General features: G+C 44.2%; 1 protein-coding gene across 5 annotated transcripts in view; it reads left to right on the top strand.

Moving 5' to 3' along the window:
* eps15l1a (epidermal growth factor receptor pathway substrate 15-like 1a) overlaps positions 1-17843 on the top strand; it is a 607694-nt gene that overhangs the window by 543613 nt on the left and 46238 nt on the right. For 3 of the 5 annotated variants that reach the window (XM_072482837.1, XM_072482838.1, XM_072482836.1), the window contains one exon: positions 7581-7786. The exons of the other annotated variants lie outside the window; for them this stretch is intronic. In XM_072482837.1, coding sequence (XP_072338938.1) covers positions 7581-7786 — 206 coding nt within the window. The remainder of the gene's footprint in view (positions 1-7580; positions 7787-17843) is intronic. 5 annotated transcript variants of the gene reach the window in all.

Genomic DNA, 17843 nt, shown 5'->3' with positions numbered 1-17843 from the left:
AACCATTCACTCTTGCCTGGATTCAATTTGTAGCCAGGGAAGCAGCCAAAGGTATTTAGCATCTTCATTATGCCTTCTATGGCCGAATTGGGTCTGCCATGTACAGAAGTAGGCCATCCACACACAGCGATACCCAATACTCCACCCCACCACGACAAATACCCCTCCATTGACTAGAGGCCCTCAAAGCTATAGAGAGAGGCAAACAAAAGTGGGAAACGAGGGCAGCCTGTTAAGGGGAGGTAATCTGAATGTAGAGTGTTCATGCAAACGCTGGCAGCGGGGTCAATATACAACAAAGGAATCCAAGAGGCAGAGTAATGTCCCTGCACAAACATCAGCCCCCCCCCCCTCCCCCAGACTGTTCCCCCACCCAGGCAGATCCGCCACCTGGACTGACAGCCCCTCCCAGACTGACCCCCTTCCCGGACTGAGTCAGAGCCATCAAATCTGAATCAGGAGTGGCAACTTGATCAGAATAGTTCCTCCCTAACTCAGACCGGTTTAAAACTTGCTGTGTTATTGGGAGAGTTGGGTCCTTTAAACAGTAGTGGCGATTAAATACAGAGCTAGCTGCAAACTTTTACAGTGTCAATAGTTACTGAAGAAGCTGTGTGCGCAACAACTGGACCCTAGGTAACTTGCTCTGAATTGCATGTCAAACATTAAACTTTAATTGGAGACCAGTAATTAATAATCATTACAGAATTAGCTTTAAATCGTTTTTTAATTAAACAATTGTAGATCTAGTCTAAAATCACTGAGGCAATATGTTTCCTGTGTGGAAGTTCAAGATTTGTGTTTACTGTACCGTGGTTCTTAGATAAACGTTAAGCCAGTACATTGTAGTATGATTCTCCATAATCAGTTGTCATATATTACTCTGTTACACTGTGTGGGGAACTGAACTAAATCAAAATCTGAACAGAATTTTCTCTTTCGTTCTGAATAAGCAATATTTCCAACTACTGGTAACACTGACTGGTGTTTAAAACGTGATATTAAGTAAAATGATCTATTTTTAAAAGTGTGCATTTCTACTGTTTATGCACAGTTCAAAAGCAGCAGTTTAACCACTTTCACAATGAGATTTTAAAATTATCTGCGGCTTTATGACATTACATTAGGTACTATATGTAACATTCAACCCCAATCCTGCTGCTTTCGTTTACAAAGGAAATAGTAATGATTCTTTTCTGATCTACAAATACAGTTTATTAAAGGATTTGTTTAATGTTTTGTGCTACTTCCAGCTTGTGCGATCTGCTCAAGTTCAGTCTGTGTTGCAATTTTTAAAAGTCCCGATATTTGGCATTTCAGAAGTGTTCCTGCTTGTGATGATAAGGCAATATGTTCAAATGTTTGGAAATTGTACCCTGTTAAGTTCCCCCTGTGTTTGCCATGGTTGTCCATGATTATTTTGGCCCTGCATCTGTGCATCCTGTTGGCCACAGATTGATTTCTGGAGAAACCCAGGACACACTTGCTCACAGCAGATGAAGATGGCTGGTTTTAAAAGCAGCACTTAAGTGTGTCATCAGCTGCATATTGCCTTTCTGAATAACTCCTGTTTGCTGATTGAGCTCAAGCAATCAGTCAGTACATTGTCATGCTTTGCGTGTCTGAGCTGCTGTGGGCTAATGCTTGTAAAACGGTATTGATCTTTACTATGTGTTTTGCTCTGAGCCAACAGGATTAGAACACGAGGTTATTGCACATGCAAGTGGAGACTGTTTTCTTTGGTTAACCTTCGTTGACTGTTTGAATCCATTCTGCCCAACAACTGTTCATTTTCTATTGGTTTTTGTTTCTCCCGTTACATGTTTCTCTGAAAGTGGCCTTCAAAATGAGTCACTCCTGACAAAGCAACCTCAAAGGTACTATTAAAATGATTGGGAGCTTCCTTCCTATACAACGGCCATAATATTCTGACACCATAGTAACTGCCATAGAGCTCTGACTGTGAATAGCAGCTGCCTTCCTAAAGGTGCTCTAACACCATGGCATCACTGGTACTATGGCAGCACTCACATTTTTTGATGTTTTTTATTACTTCTGACCAAGTTGATTCCTTCTGCCCCAAAGGTGTTCATTTTCTATGGTACACTTAATCGTATTGGAGCCCTTGACAGTGAGCATCAGCAGACTGTTGAACTGCTGGGTCTGTATAGCTGAGCAACATCGTGTGTCCACACAACATCCATGTGGCAGAGGTTGTTGTTTGACCATCAGGTGCATGTACCTTATTTTTCTACTCTCCGTTGCAGTGAGCACCTCCTGTAACCCTAACTTAGATCAGCAACATTAGAATTGATTGGACACTGAACCTTGGACTTTCTTGTTTGTTATGCATCACTAGCTGGATAACATATTGGGGCATTTGAGGGAGTGAATTCAGTCCTCACATTTTGTTGCCCATCCCTAATTGCTTGAGAAGGTGGAGGTGAGCTGTCTTCTTGAACCACTGTAGCCATGTAGTGTAGGTACACCCACCGTGCTATTAGAAAGAGGGTTCCAGGATTTTGACCCAGCGACAGTGAAGGAACCGCAATATATTTCCAAGTCAGGATGGTGAGTAGCTTGGAGGGGACCTTCCAAGTGATTGTGTTTCCATGTATCTGCTGCCCTTGTCCTTCTAGGTGGCAGTGGTCATGGGTTTGGAAGCTGCTGCTGAAGGAGCCTTGTTAGGTTCCTGCACTGCATTTTGTAGATGGTACACAGTGATGCTATGCGCAGTGGTGGAGGGAGTAAATATTTGTAGAAGGGATGCCAATCAAGCGGGCTTTGTCCTGGATGGCATTGAGCTTCTTGAGTGTTGGAGCTTCACTCATCTAGGCAAGTGGGGCATATTCCATCACATTCCTGACTTATGCCTTAAATATGATGGACAGGTTTTGGGGAGTCAGGAGGTGAGTTACTCACTACAAGATCCCTAGCCTCTGACCAGCTCTTCTCGCCACAGTATTTATATGGCTAGTCCAGTTCAGTTTCTGGTCAATGGTAATTCCCCCAGGATGTTGATAGTGGGGGATTCAGAGATGATAATGGCAAGTGGTGATGGTTTGATTCTCTCTTATTGCCTGGCACTTGTATGGCGTGAATGTTACTTGCCACTTGTCAGCCCAAGCCTGGATATTGTCTGGGTCGTGTTGCATTTGCACGGTGACTGCTTCAGTGTCTGAGGAGTCACAAATGGTGCTGAGCATTGTGCAGTCATCAGCGAACATCCCCACATCTGACCTTATGTTGGAAGGAAGGTCATTGATGAAGCAGCTGATGATGTTTGAGCCTAGGACACTACCCTGAGGAAAACCTGCAGTGATGTTCCAGGACTGAGATGACTGATCTCCAACAACCACAACCATCTTCCTTTGTGCTAGGTATGACTCCAACCAGTGTAGAGCATTCTCTCTGATTCCCATTGAATTGCTGGGGCTCTTTAATACCCTACTCGAGCAAATGTTGCTTTGATGTCAAGAACAATCACTCTCACCTCACCTCAGCTCTGGAGTTCAGCTCTTTTGTCCATGTTGGAACCAAAGCTGTGATGAGGTCAGGAGTTAGTGACCCTGGCGGAACACAAACTGAGTGTCAGTGAGCAGGTAATTGCTAAGTAAGTGTCACTTGATAACACTGTTGATGGCCCCTTCCATCACTCTACTGATGATTGAAAGTAGACTGATAGAGCAATAATTGGCCGAGTTGGATTGGTCCTGATTATTGTGTACAGGACATACCTGGGCAACTTTCCACATTGCTGGGAAGATGCTCGTGTTGCAGCTATACTGGAGCAGCTTGGCTAAGGGCGCAGCACGTTTTGGAGCCATAGCCTTTATAGTACCCAGTACCTTCAGCCGTTTCTTGATATCACGTGGGGTGAATCGAATTGGTTGAAGACTGACATCTTCAATGATGCGGGGACTTCTGGAGGAAAACGAGATGGGTCATCCACTCGGTACCTCTGTCTGAAGATAATTGCGAATGCTTCAGCCTTGTCTTTTGCACAGATGTGCTGGCTCCTCCATCATTGAGGATGAGGATATTTGTGGAGCCTCCTCCTCCAGTGAGTTAATTGTCCACCATCATTCATGACTGGATGTAGCAGGACTGCAGAGCTTTAGATCTGATCCGTTGGTTGTGGATTACTTAGCTCAGTTCATCACTTGCTGCTTATGTTGTTTGGCACACAAGTAGTCCTGTGTTGCAGCTTCACCAGGTTGAGACTTCATTTTTCGGTATGCCTGGTGCTGCTGCTGACATGCTTTCCTGCACTCTTCATTGAACCAGGGTTGATCCCCTGTTTTGATGGTAATGGCAGAGTGGGGGATATCCTGGGTCATGAGCTTACAGATTGTGGCTGAGTACAATTCTGCTGCTGCTGATGGCCCACGGCGCCTCATGGATGCCCAGTCTTGAGTTGCAAGATCTGTTCTGAATCTATCCCATTTAGCATGATGCAAGTGCCACACAACACGATGGATGATATCCTCAATGTAAAGACGGGACTTCAGCTCCACAAGGACTGTGCAGTGGTCACCTCCCACCAATACTGTGATGGACAGATGTATCTGCGGCAGGCAGGTTGGTGAGGATGAAGTCTAGAATGCATTTCTTTCTTGTTGGTTCTCTCACCACATGTTGCAGACCCAGTCTAGCAGCTATGGCGGTTAGGACTCAGCCAGCCTGCTTAGTAGTGGTGCTATTGAACCACTCTTGGTGATGGACATTGAAGTCCCCTACCCAGAGTAAATACTGTGCCCGTGACACCCTCAGTGCTTCCTCCAAGTGGTGTTCAATACAGGGGAGTATTGATACAGGGTGGACGTATGTGGCAATAAGCAGGAAGATTCCATGCCCATGTTTGAGCTGAAGCCATGAGACTTCATGGGATCCAGAGACGATGTTGAGGACTCCCAGGGCAACTCCCTCCCTACAGTATATCACTGTACCACCACCTCTGCTGGGTCTGTCCTGCTGGTGTCTGGGGTGTTATCTGTAAGGTATGATTCTGTGTGTATGACTATCTCAGGCTGTTGGTTGACTAGTCTGTGAGACAATTCTCCCAATTTTGGCACAAGTCTCCAAATGTTAGTAAGGAAGGCTTTGCAGGGTCGATGGGGCTGGGTTTGCCTAGGTCGAAGCCGAGTGGTCCGTCCTTTGTTTTCTTTTTTATTGACTTTTTAGCAGTTTTTGGTAGGCTTGATAGTGACTTGCAAGGCCATCTCAGAGAGCATTTAAGAGTCAACCACCTTGTTGTGCATCTGGAGTCACAGGCCAGACCAGGCAAGAATGGTAGATTTCCTTCCCTCAAGGACATTAGTGAACCAGCTGGGCTTTTATGACAATCAACAATGGTTATTCATGGTTATTATTCGACTTTTAAGTTCCAGATATTTATTGCAATCAATTTCCACCATCGTGGCGGGATTCGAATCCGGGTCTTTGGACCACCAGCCCAGTGACAATACCACTACGCCACTGCCTCCTCACTATTTGCCTGGACCAATTCTTCTATTCATTTTTTAAAGTTGCAAAATAACATAGAATTATTTAATTTTTTTAAATACCACACCTACCCACAATAACGCTCAACAAAGCTTCATTTGAAGTATGGGTAGACCACTGGTAAGATCACTCGTGAACTGGAACAGACTGGAACAGGCATGCATAAGAATCATCCATGATCACTTCCCATACTTGCCCTTCACCGGAGAAGCCCCGAGCCTCTGCATTTCACCTGGTCTGGGTGATATGTCTCAGATGAGCACCTTGCACCACACGCATTGACATTCTGTCCCTTCATGCTAAATAAAGTATGTTGATTGCTGAGATGCTATTCTTTTGCGTTGCCATTTTTCTTTCTTTTTCAATAAACCCCCTGCTTTCCTGTCAAAAAAACAGAGCTGTCGCTTACTTTGTCTTAGTGAGGTATCTATGGTTCTCATTCTTTTGATGCTTCACATTTTGATTCCAGGCAGTAACTCAGTTGGGACGATTTCGCTGATTCCAAGTCTTTGATTGAATTATCACGGTGCTGTGTACCCAGAAAATATTGTAATGTTCTTAAAGGATGGAAACCACCGGCCCAGACGATGGTGAAACAGATGGAAATGGAAATTGACCCTCTTAACACCTTTTGGTCCCTATTGATAATTAGTATTTCCAAAGTACATTTTATATTTGTTAAAAATATGCAAATTTCTCTTGTTTTTAAACCATTTAGGAACCCATACCTTTTCCATCAGTGCTTAACCCAGTAGGAGCCCGTGCCCTTTTTATCTTGTGTTTATTCCTTGCCCCTCAATCTATTGAATCTTCAAGAACCCACGACCTGTCTTGCTTTCTCTGTTTAATCTTGTATGTACCCAGGTCGTCTTAATCCAAAAGGATCTACGTCCTAACTATCTGTTTTTAATTCTAGAAGTTCCCACACTTCTGCTTTTTGTCTTTAATCCTGTAAGAGTCCAAGATTTCTCTACCTTGTACTTAATCCTGTAGGAATCCATGCACTCCTTACCTTTTGTGGAACCCTGCAAGGGTCCATGCCCTCTCTAACTGTGCTAAATGCTGTAAAAGAACCCATTCTCTCGTTATCTCGGGGTAAGTGATGTGCAGAATGATTTGAGCAATAAAGTACACCTGGACTGAACCAGGGAATCGTGGGTAGGCTGGCCATACTCTTCTACATTACAGGTGCAAGTATGCCATTGCCTTTCGATCATACCTTTCCAAATTAGCAGCATCTCTACTATTCCAGTTAGCAAGCAAGTATAGAAAGTTGTTGCTCCTTTCAAGCTGTTGTCTTGACAGATTTGGCTGGAAATAGCATAGTGCAAAATGTAAATGTTGCCTCCAGGCAATCACCATTCAAACTGTAACATTTAGCAAGTTAAAATGGTGCACTTTCCTAGGTATGATCGAAAAGGACATCACATTTCCTGTGGTTCCATTTTCTAAAAGACAGATTAATCTCTTCACCGCCATTTCAACAATGAGCTACCCGGATCACACTGATGAACGTTCAAATTTACAGTGTGAATTCCCCACCCTCTTTGACTTGTATTAAGAATAAGGTTTTCTGTGTTTGTGGCATTCTGTCCAACTGGATTTCCTGCATAGTCTGCAATGGTCATTCCTATTCCTCCATCAACGCTACTTTGAATCAGTGACCAGGCGGTGTGCTGAAGCAAACTGTGGTGAAAGGTTGACCTGTGTACTTACTTGTGTTCTCTGCCTGGTGCTTCACACAGCTGAGATTGGGATTAGGGATTTTGCACCTACATCCTACTGCAGCAGTGTATCAGTGTATTAGAGTGTACGTGTGCCACACTTCATCCAGGAGGTGGCCATTTGACCCAAAGTGCCTGTGTTGGCTCTTGGAGTTGCTAATTCTCCGAATTCTGGTGACATTCTAAAATGTCTCCCACAGCTAATTTGAACCCCCCACCCCCTCCTCACCCACCCACCAAGGAACACCCCTCCAAAACAAAATGATGAAAACCTAATGCATTTAGTGAAGTGGTTAAAGGCTGTCTTTATGTCCTGGTGGGAAATAATTCTGTTCTTTCTAAACTTTCCAGGTAAAAGTACCCCTGTAAACAGGCCTGGCTCAGCTAACTCTGTCAAGTCCCACGATCCTTTCCAGCCCTTTGGCGCTTTTGATGGTGACCCGTTTCAAAGTAAAATGGGGTTCGGTGACCCATTCAGCGGTAAAGATCCCTTCACGCCTACTTACTCAAGTAAAACTTCTAAAGACTCTTCCTTGGGTTTTGCAGACTTCAGCTCTGTAAGTTGAGATCAGTGATACTCTCTGTCCACAATCAACTCTCTGTCCACAATCAACCCCCTCCCCCTGTCCCCTCTCCCAATCTGTGCTAGTATGATCATTTTACTAAAGCCTACAACTGGACACCTCACCAGCTTCTCTTGCCATTCTTTTGAAAATCATGCTAGCCATTTCTGCATTATAACACTGATCTCTTCAATATCTCTTGCCCTTCCCTCGCTTTCTATCTAACATAGTGTGGGGGAGGGGGAATTCTTCTAACCAGTGACCAACCTTATAACAACAACTAGCAGCCTTTCCAAAAATAAAATTCTTGACATGGGCTTAGATGGGGAAAGTAATTCCGTAATCATTTGGCAACTGACCAATTGTAGATTGGCAAGGGGCTAACTGATTCCCGCCAACATTAAACTGGATATGGTGACTGTTATGAGGCTGTCATAGACTGGGATTGAAGTGTTTATTTTGGTTCTGTCCAAGGTGACAATCATTTCCAAATAAACTTCAACCTGGATAGATGTATCACCAAGACCTTTTGCCAGGCATACTTAAGTTGGTGGCTGGGTGTTAACATTTCTTCCTCATTACCCCCATCCCTCTACCCCCGCCATCTCCCCACCATGCACTACTTGAGGCAATTGACCTGATCTGCTTCAGTGCAATTTCCTCCTGTAATACTCAGCTGGTGCACGTGAGACGTTGATGATAAATGTGATTTTTTAAAATTTTTATTAACCTGTGTCAACATTATCACTACTCAGCTCTCAGTCCTGAGCGTATTGTGTGAGAACCAGTGTGCACCAGTGTTCTCTCTTTGTATATGTTTAAATTATTTATAAAGTTAGTGAACTTGTAGTGTTATAGGTGAACTATGAACTGAACCAAACATATGGGAAACATGGGAGAGGCAACAATGGGTTTGGGCTTGGTCATGTACTCTTCACCAATAGACTAATGCAAGCCATCCTGTTGAGGTTGCCGGCCATGTTTCTACATTGATTAGTCATTGCAAGTGTTCTCAGTACCTCTGTTTCTTTGCCTTTGAGAAATTTTACTTGTTTGCCATTTAGCTGGAGTTTGTCTTTCCTTCGAGTTTCTAGAGCATTCTCTGTGTTTCAGTATTGTAGTGTTTGCTGCATTTTTTGGTTTGTTTATTGAGTTACATGTTGTCAAAAGTTTAACAAGAAGGCAAGCAGACAAAATAAATTATTTATCATTATAATTATAGTATTGAACACAAGCATCGAACACATTTTTCCGAAAGAGAAGTCCTCATTCATCGTTACCTGCTTGCTTGATTTGTTTTTGGCTGGTGCACCACAGCTCTCAAAGCAGTATTCTTTGACAGATAAGAGATGGAACTTGACAGGTAGTGATGGCAGAAAAAGGAAGCAAATTGCTCTCATTGATTTTAAGCCTGTTACCACTTTCCTTCTCACAGCCTAAACGAGAGTGAGTAAAATGAAGCCCGAGCGCCAATTCAGATGGCATGAGTACTTTTTATGCAGCAGTTTTAGTCTGGGATGCGCTGGTGTTCCCATTAGTGAATTAACTGAGATATTAAGAATCATGAGTGGCAGTGTTCACATCTGTTTTTCAGAAAATTTTAAAATATGATCATCCTGACAGCTTTTAGCCCTATCCACCTTCTTAGATATTTTTTATTTTTCTTCCATTATTTTTAAAGGCAGTGAGGTGCTGGGATGTAGGTGGATATCAGGAACCTGTATGTCAGCTTTGCCAGGAAACGGAGATAGGCTATTTTTCTCGATGTATCATTGCCAAATATGATTATGTGCAAAATAGACATCGATGGAGATGATTATTAGCATTCTATTGGATGCTGTACACCACAGACACTCTATGCCTGGAAAGTGTACAATCTACAGATACAATAACTTACCATGGTTATGTTAAGATCAGCTCCATCCATTGAGACGATCAAGCAGCAATGTCATTAAAGCACTATTGGCTCCAAATTAAGCATCCTCCTGAATAGGACATATTGATGTTACTTCAAAGTCACTGGGTCAATATCATGGAATTCTCTTCCTGGTAGCATCGTGCGAGTATCATCAACACAATAAATAAATAAACCCCGATCCGATCTACCAAAATGCATCACCAGACTGGTCGAGCTGATTTTGTATGATCGTGGGTGTGATGCTGGACAAATTGACTTCAGTGGGGATATTAGAATTTGCTTGCATGTCTTCCCACTTGGCTTTGAGTATCCTGCAGAGATATCACTAGTGCAAATTCTCCAGTGCGCAGAGGGTACTTTGGTAGGTGACCCAAGCCACGCTGCCATGTGGAAGAGGGTAGACTGAAGCCTTTGTCCTCTTCTGGAGATCTCTGTTGTCAAAGACATGGTTGTGTAATGTTTGGAAGACTGTCGTGCCACAGCTGACTCTGTGCTGGATCACAGGCAACTCGAACAAGTATTCATCCTCTTATGAATGTTTAAGTGTTAAAGACAATGACATGTTTATTGGGGTTCTGAATTATGTGCAATTTATTTTCAGTAATACTTTGATGAAAATGCTCAATAAATCCAGGCCCCATTAGGGAACTGGCTGAATACTTGAAAAGAAAATATTTGCTGGGCTATGAGGAAAGAGCAGCAGGAGTTTGGCCAGCTTCACCAAGGAGCCAGGACAGGCACGATGTGCTGAATGACCTCCTCCTTTACAATATCATTCTATGATTAGGCCAGGCTGCAAGCAATTTTATGGCTGAGGTAAATGAAGTTTCAGATACAGAGTGTATTATTGTGACTACAAGAATATTGCAGTAATGGATGCAATTTCTGAATTTTAAATACATGGCATTTTCAGATGTTTGCACAGTTGAATTCATATGTATTGATTGGTTAGAAATTAAAAGGTTGTTGGTGGAAATATATTGTGACTAATTATAATTTAAAATGTTGAAAATGTCCTGGGAAGATAATATAGGAAACCTAGGAAGAAAGGCATTGAATTGGTTGCCAATTAATTGGCTGTGGTCATGATGCACTATTTAGTCCAGAAGACTAAAGATAAATCAGACTTTTGTTCATACTCAGTGCTATTGCCTCAGGAAGTGAGAAGAATGTTGCTCAGTTGAAGACATTCCCCGAGGAAGAATTGTTAAGTGTAGGCTCCGTGTCCACCCCCCAGGTGGGCCAACGAATCAACGTTTTGCATCTTCTGTATAGCACTGAATAACAGCAAGCTAGATCAGGCCATCTGTTTTTTTGTTGTCATTCTTTATGTCTGTGTTCTTCTATATGTGTGTGTGTGTATGTGTATGTGGGCTGTTTAGCACAGGGCTAAATTGCTGGCTTTGAAAGCAGACCAAGGCAGGCCAGCAGCACGGTTCAATTCCCGTACCAGCCTCCCCGAACAGGCGCCGGAATGTGGCGACTAGGGGCGTTTCACAGTAACTTCATTGAAGCCTACTTGTGACAAGCAATTTTCATTTCATTTTTCATGTGCATGTCTCTTCCTTTATGACACTTTCTCTGCTTCTCATTCTCACTGCATCACTTGCTGCCTTTATTTCACTCATTCATTAATACTCAGGCACTCGCTCTCGCACCCACCATCACTCCCACCCTCACCTGCTCCAGTGCCCATGCTCACCCCCTCCCCTCCCTGACCGCTCCTCCCTATCTGATGTACCAAAACTGTCTGTCTCTCTTCTTCACCCCTTATAACAGAAAAAAACATATGCAGGACTTTTTTTTATTTCCCTGGGGCTGATGTATCAACAGGAAATGGTGTTTCGTTCAGCTATGCTTCTTGGAAGTCATGAAAATGTAATAAGAAATACATTTCAAAGTCTGTGCAGACCTACATAGGAGTGCATGAGATCAACTCTGTTTTAACCAAAGCAAAGGTGGATCCCAGCAAAGATTTAATCTTATCAGATTTGTGCACCCCATAACGTAGATAGAAACTTCTTCAAACATTTTCACTGCTAAATCAGAAACTGACAGGTCAAAATTCTTCAGAAAACTGTCTTTGCCTTTTGAAAATGGTTGCTTCTTGTTAATGTTAATTGTAACATAACGTCATTTAAAAATTTGTTCTCTATCTATTTAAATGGTTCATGTGAATTCTAAATAGAGAACAAGTAATGCCCAACCCAACTGTTCTCTTACTCAGTTGACTATGATTTAAGCTCATTACTTCTCGAAATCTGCATGATGATGATCCAGGTATTGGCCATGAAAGCTTAATGATAATGCAGACTTGCTTCCCCCAACTTCTCTCAGAACACGGTAGTGAACTCCTTCTGGTAGCTCACCGAAGCTTGTTTCTTTCTGGGCTGTGTGTTTTTATTCGTGCATGGGATCTGGACGTTGCCGGCTCGGCCAGTATTTATTGCCCACCCCTAATTGCCCTTGTTTGGAGGGCATTTTAAGAGTCAATCACTTTTTTGTGGGTTCAGAGTCACATAAATGCCAGACCAGGTAAGGAGGCAGATTTCCTTCCCGAAAGGATATTAGTGAACCAGATGGGTTTTTACAACCACCTGTAATGTTTTGTGGTCATCATTAGACTTTTTAATCCCAGATTTCTATTGAATTCAAATTTCGACATCTACTGTGGTGCGATTCAAACCTGGGTCTCCAGAGCATTATCTTGGGTCTCTGAATTACTAGTCCAGTGACAGTGCCACTATGCCACCACCTTCCTCCGGGCAGAATAAGGGCAACATCACAGCTGACATCCAAACCATTGCAGATGTGCACGCTTTTGCGACGAGGGGCCATTGGGTAATAAATCATCTAGGCCGTTGCATTTTTCTCTTTGCTTCTCTTGCGCTGCCCCCCAAATTGCAAGCCCTGAGCCCACTTAGAGCTTCCTTCATGCTATCCCTGCTTAGATCAGGTATAAAAAAACAGATTGGTGATGGAACCGCAAAGACTCTTCGTTACTATTGGCTCAGTCATTCACTGGAGTTTTCAAGGGAGTTGCCTCAGCCTAATTTTAAAGGATAGTGTTTTTGGGAGGGGGGGGAGATTTCCTGAGTAAGATGTTTACAAGGTAGTGAAATATGGTTTTCAAACTGCTGAGCTGACAGATCAAAGTTAAGATGCTTTGATTTGGCCTGTCTGTGTTTTCTGCAAATTTCGAAGCATTGCCCTTTGCATAAAAGGTTTCATACTTCAGGGTAACCACATCAGCTACCTGGGGAACTGTATCTCTGGGTGTGGCAGGTCTGATACCAGCAAGTAAAAACTAAACTCCACTTTGTTGTGCTCAATTAGAGGCTGATTTTATTCGTCTTTTGCCATTCTTCATTGACCCCGGTGCTCTATGCAATAAACCCAAATATGTATAAAAGTTGAAGTGAAAAGGTTGGCGTTTAGAGCCTTGAAGTGTTTTGGCTAGATTTATGATCAGAATCGGAGAGAAATCAATTGGGGCTGTTTATAACAACCAACAGGTTAACCTCACAGCACACACAGCGGGCAGTTTAAAAGAAACCGTTTGAAAATGCAATAACAAGTTTGCCAATTACTGCTGATTTACAGAGGTGACTGTTAATTTCCTTCCACCTTATTAAAAAAGCATTGTGTCAAACCATGAGGGTTTGAGGCAGGGGCGCGGGGAAAGGAAGATGATCTTGTTCCAGAATCTCTGCTGGTGCTGCTCCAGGGATTACTGCTGTATACATTTGAGAGACGGGCTCTTCCGGTTCTGTGGTGAAGCACCTGGCTATTGTTTGGCATTCCTCCTGATGCAACCAGTATCGGGAACTCACAAGCTTATTAAGTCATTATCCACAATTTGCAGCAAGTTTGTTGTAAACATTCTCATCTTTCACCTTGGATGCGTTCCTGGGTTAATCTGACTCCCAGTTTTCAATTATTAGTTTCTTACTGTCAGCGGATTTCAGTGCTTTAATGGCCTAGTTTGCTCAGTTTCCGGAATCTAGAAAAGAATTGTGAAAGTGTTCACTAAATGATGTGAACACAACCAAAGGCTATTTTGTCTCAATCAGCCTAAAGATGCAGAAATGAAAGGGAAAGGGTATGTTCGTGCGATATGATTCTCCCAAATTTGCTATTGGACCAAGTTTCATATGGTTGTGATAAATATTTCAATCTTTCCAACTTAATTGACGTGGTACTGCCATCCTGTACACTCTGGAATCAGGAGTACCCGTACTTAAATTTGTAAACACATCAGTGAAAGGCCTCAGACTGTAAAGTTCATAAGAAACCCTATTTTCCCCTCACCAACACAAATTCTGGGTTGGCCACTTCCCGACTTAAAATGGAGAACCGCAAAGACTGAAGGGAAATTCAGCCAACACAGGCAAAAACTAGCAAGTACAGAAATCATGTGTATTGAAACCTGTAAAAAAAAAACAGACAGCACTGAAACCAGCAGCCATCTGCATAGTAATGAGCAATTCCAAGGCACAATTGCAACAGTTAAGGTGAATTATGCCAAGCCAGACTCCTCAGCGCCAGCAGGAGCCAAGACAAAGGAAGGCCAACGGACATTTAGGGACCGCCCAGCGATCAGGGAACAACTCCAGCATTGGAGAAATCGATCCAAATGATCGGAAAGTAGTCCAATCATTTGGAGCCAGGTACGGGGTCCACTCCGAAGGGCGGGAAGCCCCTGGGGACTATGAAGTAAAGCCCCCAAGTTCAAATCGTCCTTCTTTGGCAGGGTCACTCAGCAACATGAACCAACCCGTGAGAGTGACCTGTCTAAGCGGCCACATCAACCAAGTAAGTCTCCAGTCAACGCTCGCTACGAGATAGGCGCTCCTAACTACAAGTCCATACCAGCTTTTGAATCCTGCAGACTCAGGACCTGAACGAAAGGCCATTTGTTCCCCTGACTTGGTGGGCCAATTCCGAAGCTAAGTATAGGCCTTTTAGTGATCGGAATAGTCTAGAAAGTAGAGTTTATGCATGAGTAGTGATTTACTGTGTATAATAAATGTGTTTTAATTTGAATCTTACTAATTGGTGTGTTGAGTTATTGATCATTATTTGAACTTGAACCTCGTGGTGGTATCATAAAGATATCTGGCGACTCTAGAGCAAAGGTTAAACAAACAGAGCAAATTACAAATTAAGAGCCAACCAAAAGTTAGCAACATATTACTGGCGACATCCTGACGGGACCCGACTTAGAAGTGGCTTAACCACTCCGGGAGAACCCAAAATTTGAATTAGAAATCCAATTGGGAACAGAAAAACCACAAGTGTTCAAGCAGTTCTGATCAATCCTCGTAATTCGGAAGTGTGTTAATGCGTGCGTAACTAACAGGGCTATAAGGTAAAACTGATAGATTTTTGTTGCGAAAACTGTCGGGAGTTTGTATTCCGGAAAATAACGAAAGCCGTACCCGTAATTACAGCACTGCCTTAGTATCCCTCGTTCCAAATTTTAAGAGAGTATTTAGAGAGGAAAGAAGGCAATGCAACGCCCCATGAATCCTGAAGAATTTGTGGTCGCAGCGACCAGCAGCACAGTAGGTCAGGGTCCCGTTTGGGAAGAGGAGATCAGGAAATATCTCAAAGGGAAAGGATGGCCCCTTTGGAGTGAGTTCTGTGACAATGAGGAAACAGGACCCGGGAGTATAGGACATACTTGGTGGGAGAACCTGTCAGAGATTCATAAGAAAAGCTTTGGAAAAGCTCGCAAGCCGATGGCAATCGTGTCCTGTTTGGCACAATTGCGAGGCACAGAGGAGGTCGTTCGTATGCTCCGTAAAGAGATAGAAGGAGTACATCGAATGAGCAAGGTCGATGTAAGTGAGGTTGAGAAAGAGAACAGAGAGGTGAGAAGGAAGTTGGCAGCAACGAACTGAGAGGTGGATGATGCCAAGTGGGCACACCAGTCTTGTCTGGCGCACCTAAGCAGCTTCCAGACACAGTACGAAAAGGCCTATCAGGACACGCAACGTGCAGTCCTGGTAAGAGAGGAAACAGAGAAACAGGTAGAGGCATTGCAAAGGCAGTGTAGCGACCTGAAAGCAGCATTACGAGCACTCCATGCTACCACCACGGAGCAGAGACAAAGCTCACTAGATCACGCAAAGTGCAGGAAGCAGATTGCAGAACTGCAGTCTTTGCTTTCAGTTCAGAATGGATTCCAGAGCACCTTTGGACCCCAGTTAGATACAGAAGACGGCCCGGATTGGGAAGAATTAATTGAGACCGCACATAGATATGTTCAGGGAACATGTGCGCAAGGAAAGCCCCAGAAGAGAAAAGCGCCCCAACCCCCCACAGAGCAGATAGATCAGGCACCAATGAATCCAGTAACCACCCACCGCACAGTCACATCGGACGGAGATACAGAATTTCTTTATACCACCCCCTTAACCGTGACCCAATTACGGGACGCGTGCGAGAAAATCTTACCGTTCCTCCCCACCTCAGACCCCCACCACTTCTTTGCGAGAGTAAAGCAGCAGGCGACCATGTACGGCCTGGACGAGCGTGAGCAAGTGAAGCTCACAGTTTTGAGTTTAGACCCTTCGGTCGTAGCAGCCCTTCCCGACCCACAGAATGTAGGAGGAGGCATCCTTACAGAACTGCACGCAGCGATCCTAGACGCGATCGGTTACAACAGAGGTGACCCCATAGAAGGCCTGAATAAGTGCAGGCAGAAAAAGACAGAACACCCCACAGCGTTTGCTGGATGCCTGTGGATTCATTTCACAGCAGTTTTTGGAAATCTAGACCGCGCCCATTTGTCCCAAGACGGTATGGCCAAATGGACCCGCACCCTTATCTCCCATGCCACAGGCAGGACAAAAAGCCTGTACGAATTATGACCCCTCGGAGGAAGACCACAATGAGAAATGGGTTTTAAAAAGATTGTCCCGCGCCTGGGAGCAGTCTGTACAAAACAAACCCGCAGTTAGGAAACCCGAAGAACAGCAGGCAGAGGCAGATATCCACACAGTTAAAGCACACCAGAACCCCGCATGGGTAAATGAGGAAAGGAACAGCCAACCCCAGCCCAAAGCTCAAGAATGTTACAATTGCGGACAATTAGGACATTACGCACGAGAATGTCACGCCTCCCTGAAACAGCAACGCAATCAGCCCACCAATGCCCCCGAACCAGCAACGACACCAACAGCCCCGACCCCCCACCCAGGGAACCATACCCAAGGGAACAATGCACCAGAGAGCCTGCACCACCTTATGTGCCCCAGGGGTCATGTTACAACTGTGGGCAGCCAGGACACTTTGCCCGAGATTGCAGGAGACCCCCACCACCAGCTAGACTCGCCCCCAGATATGAAAGAGAACACCACCCACAGCAGCTACAAAGTCCCAGCTGCCCCATGCAAACTGTGAGCGCTTACCCACCACTTCTGGCTGGGACACCTCAGCAAGGCCACTTCATTTTTGTTTCACTCCTCCTTCCTCTCATCTTTGGCCACACTACACTGCCTCCTTATGCTAGTTACACCCCAGTCCAAATGTGATTTACGATGTCCTTTCTGATGGAACCTGCAGCATGTTGTTTAATGTTGTTTGTTACTGTTATTGTTATGTGTTGTATGTATGATCGGAAATGTTTTCCATGGCCCCATGCCTTATTAGTCGGCGGAAACCTATGAAAACTTGCCAGCACGCTCATCGGCAGAAACCGCTGAGAGTTTGCCAGCCCCCGTACATAACTGCTCTTCTGGTTCGAAGGTAGAACCTTTACGGCAACCCCCCCGCGATGACTACATTTTTGCCCGTTCTTGTCGGTTGCTCAGGCAGTGGAGGAACGGCATTGGTCTCCGCCCTGCCTGAGGACCCCCCTCTGGTCAGCTACACTCGGGTAGAGCACATACGGCATTGGTCGCCGTCCTACCCGGGGATTCCATCCAATTCTTGCCCGTCGCGGCCCATACGCGCCTCATTTCGGCACTTTTGGTTCAAAAAGTTTTGTTTGTTTTCCGGCAACCCTTAGGTTGCCATCCCTATTTTATTTACATCCTCAAACATTTGGATGGTAAATCGCACAGCCTGCGAGACGGCTCGCACTGTTACAGTATTTTTAAGTGTGTCTTGTCCTGAATATTCGGT

The sequence above is a fragment of the Scyliorhinus torazame genome, chromosome 18 (assembly GCF_047496885.1).
Source record: "Scyliorhinus torazame isolate Kashiwa2021f chromosome 18, sScyTor2.1, whole genome shotgun sequence".
NCBI lineage: Eukaryota > Metazoa > Chordata > Chondrichthyes > Carcharhiniformes > Scyliorhinidae > Scyliorhinus > Scyliorhinus torazame.
The sequence above is the reverse complement of the archived record's forward strand: the minus strand, read 5'-3'. Positions and strand labels throughout refer to the sequence as shown.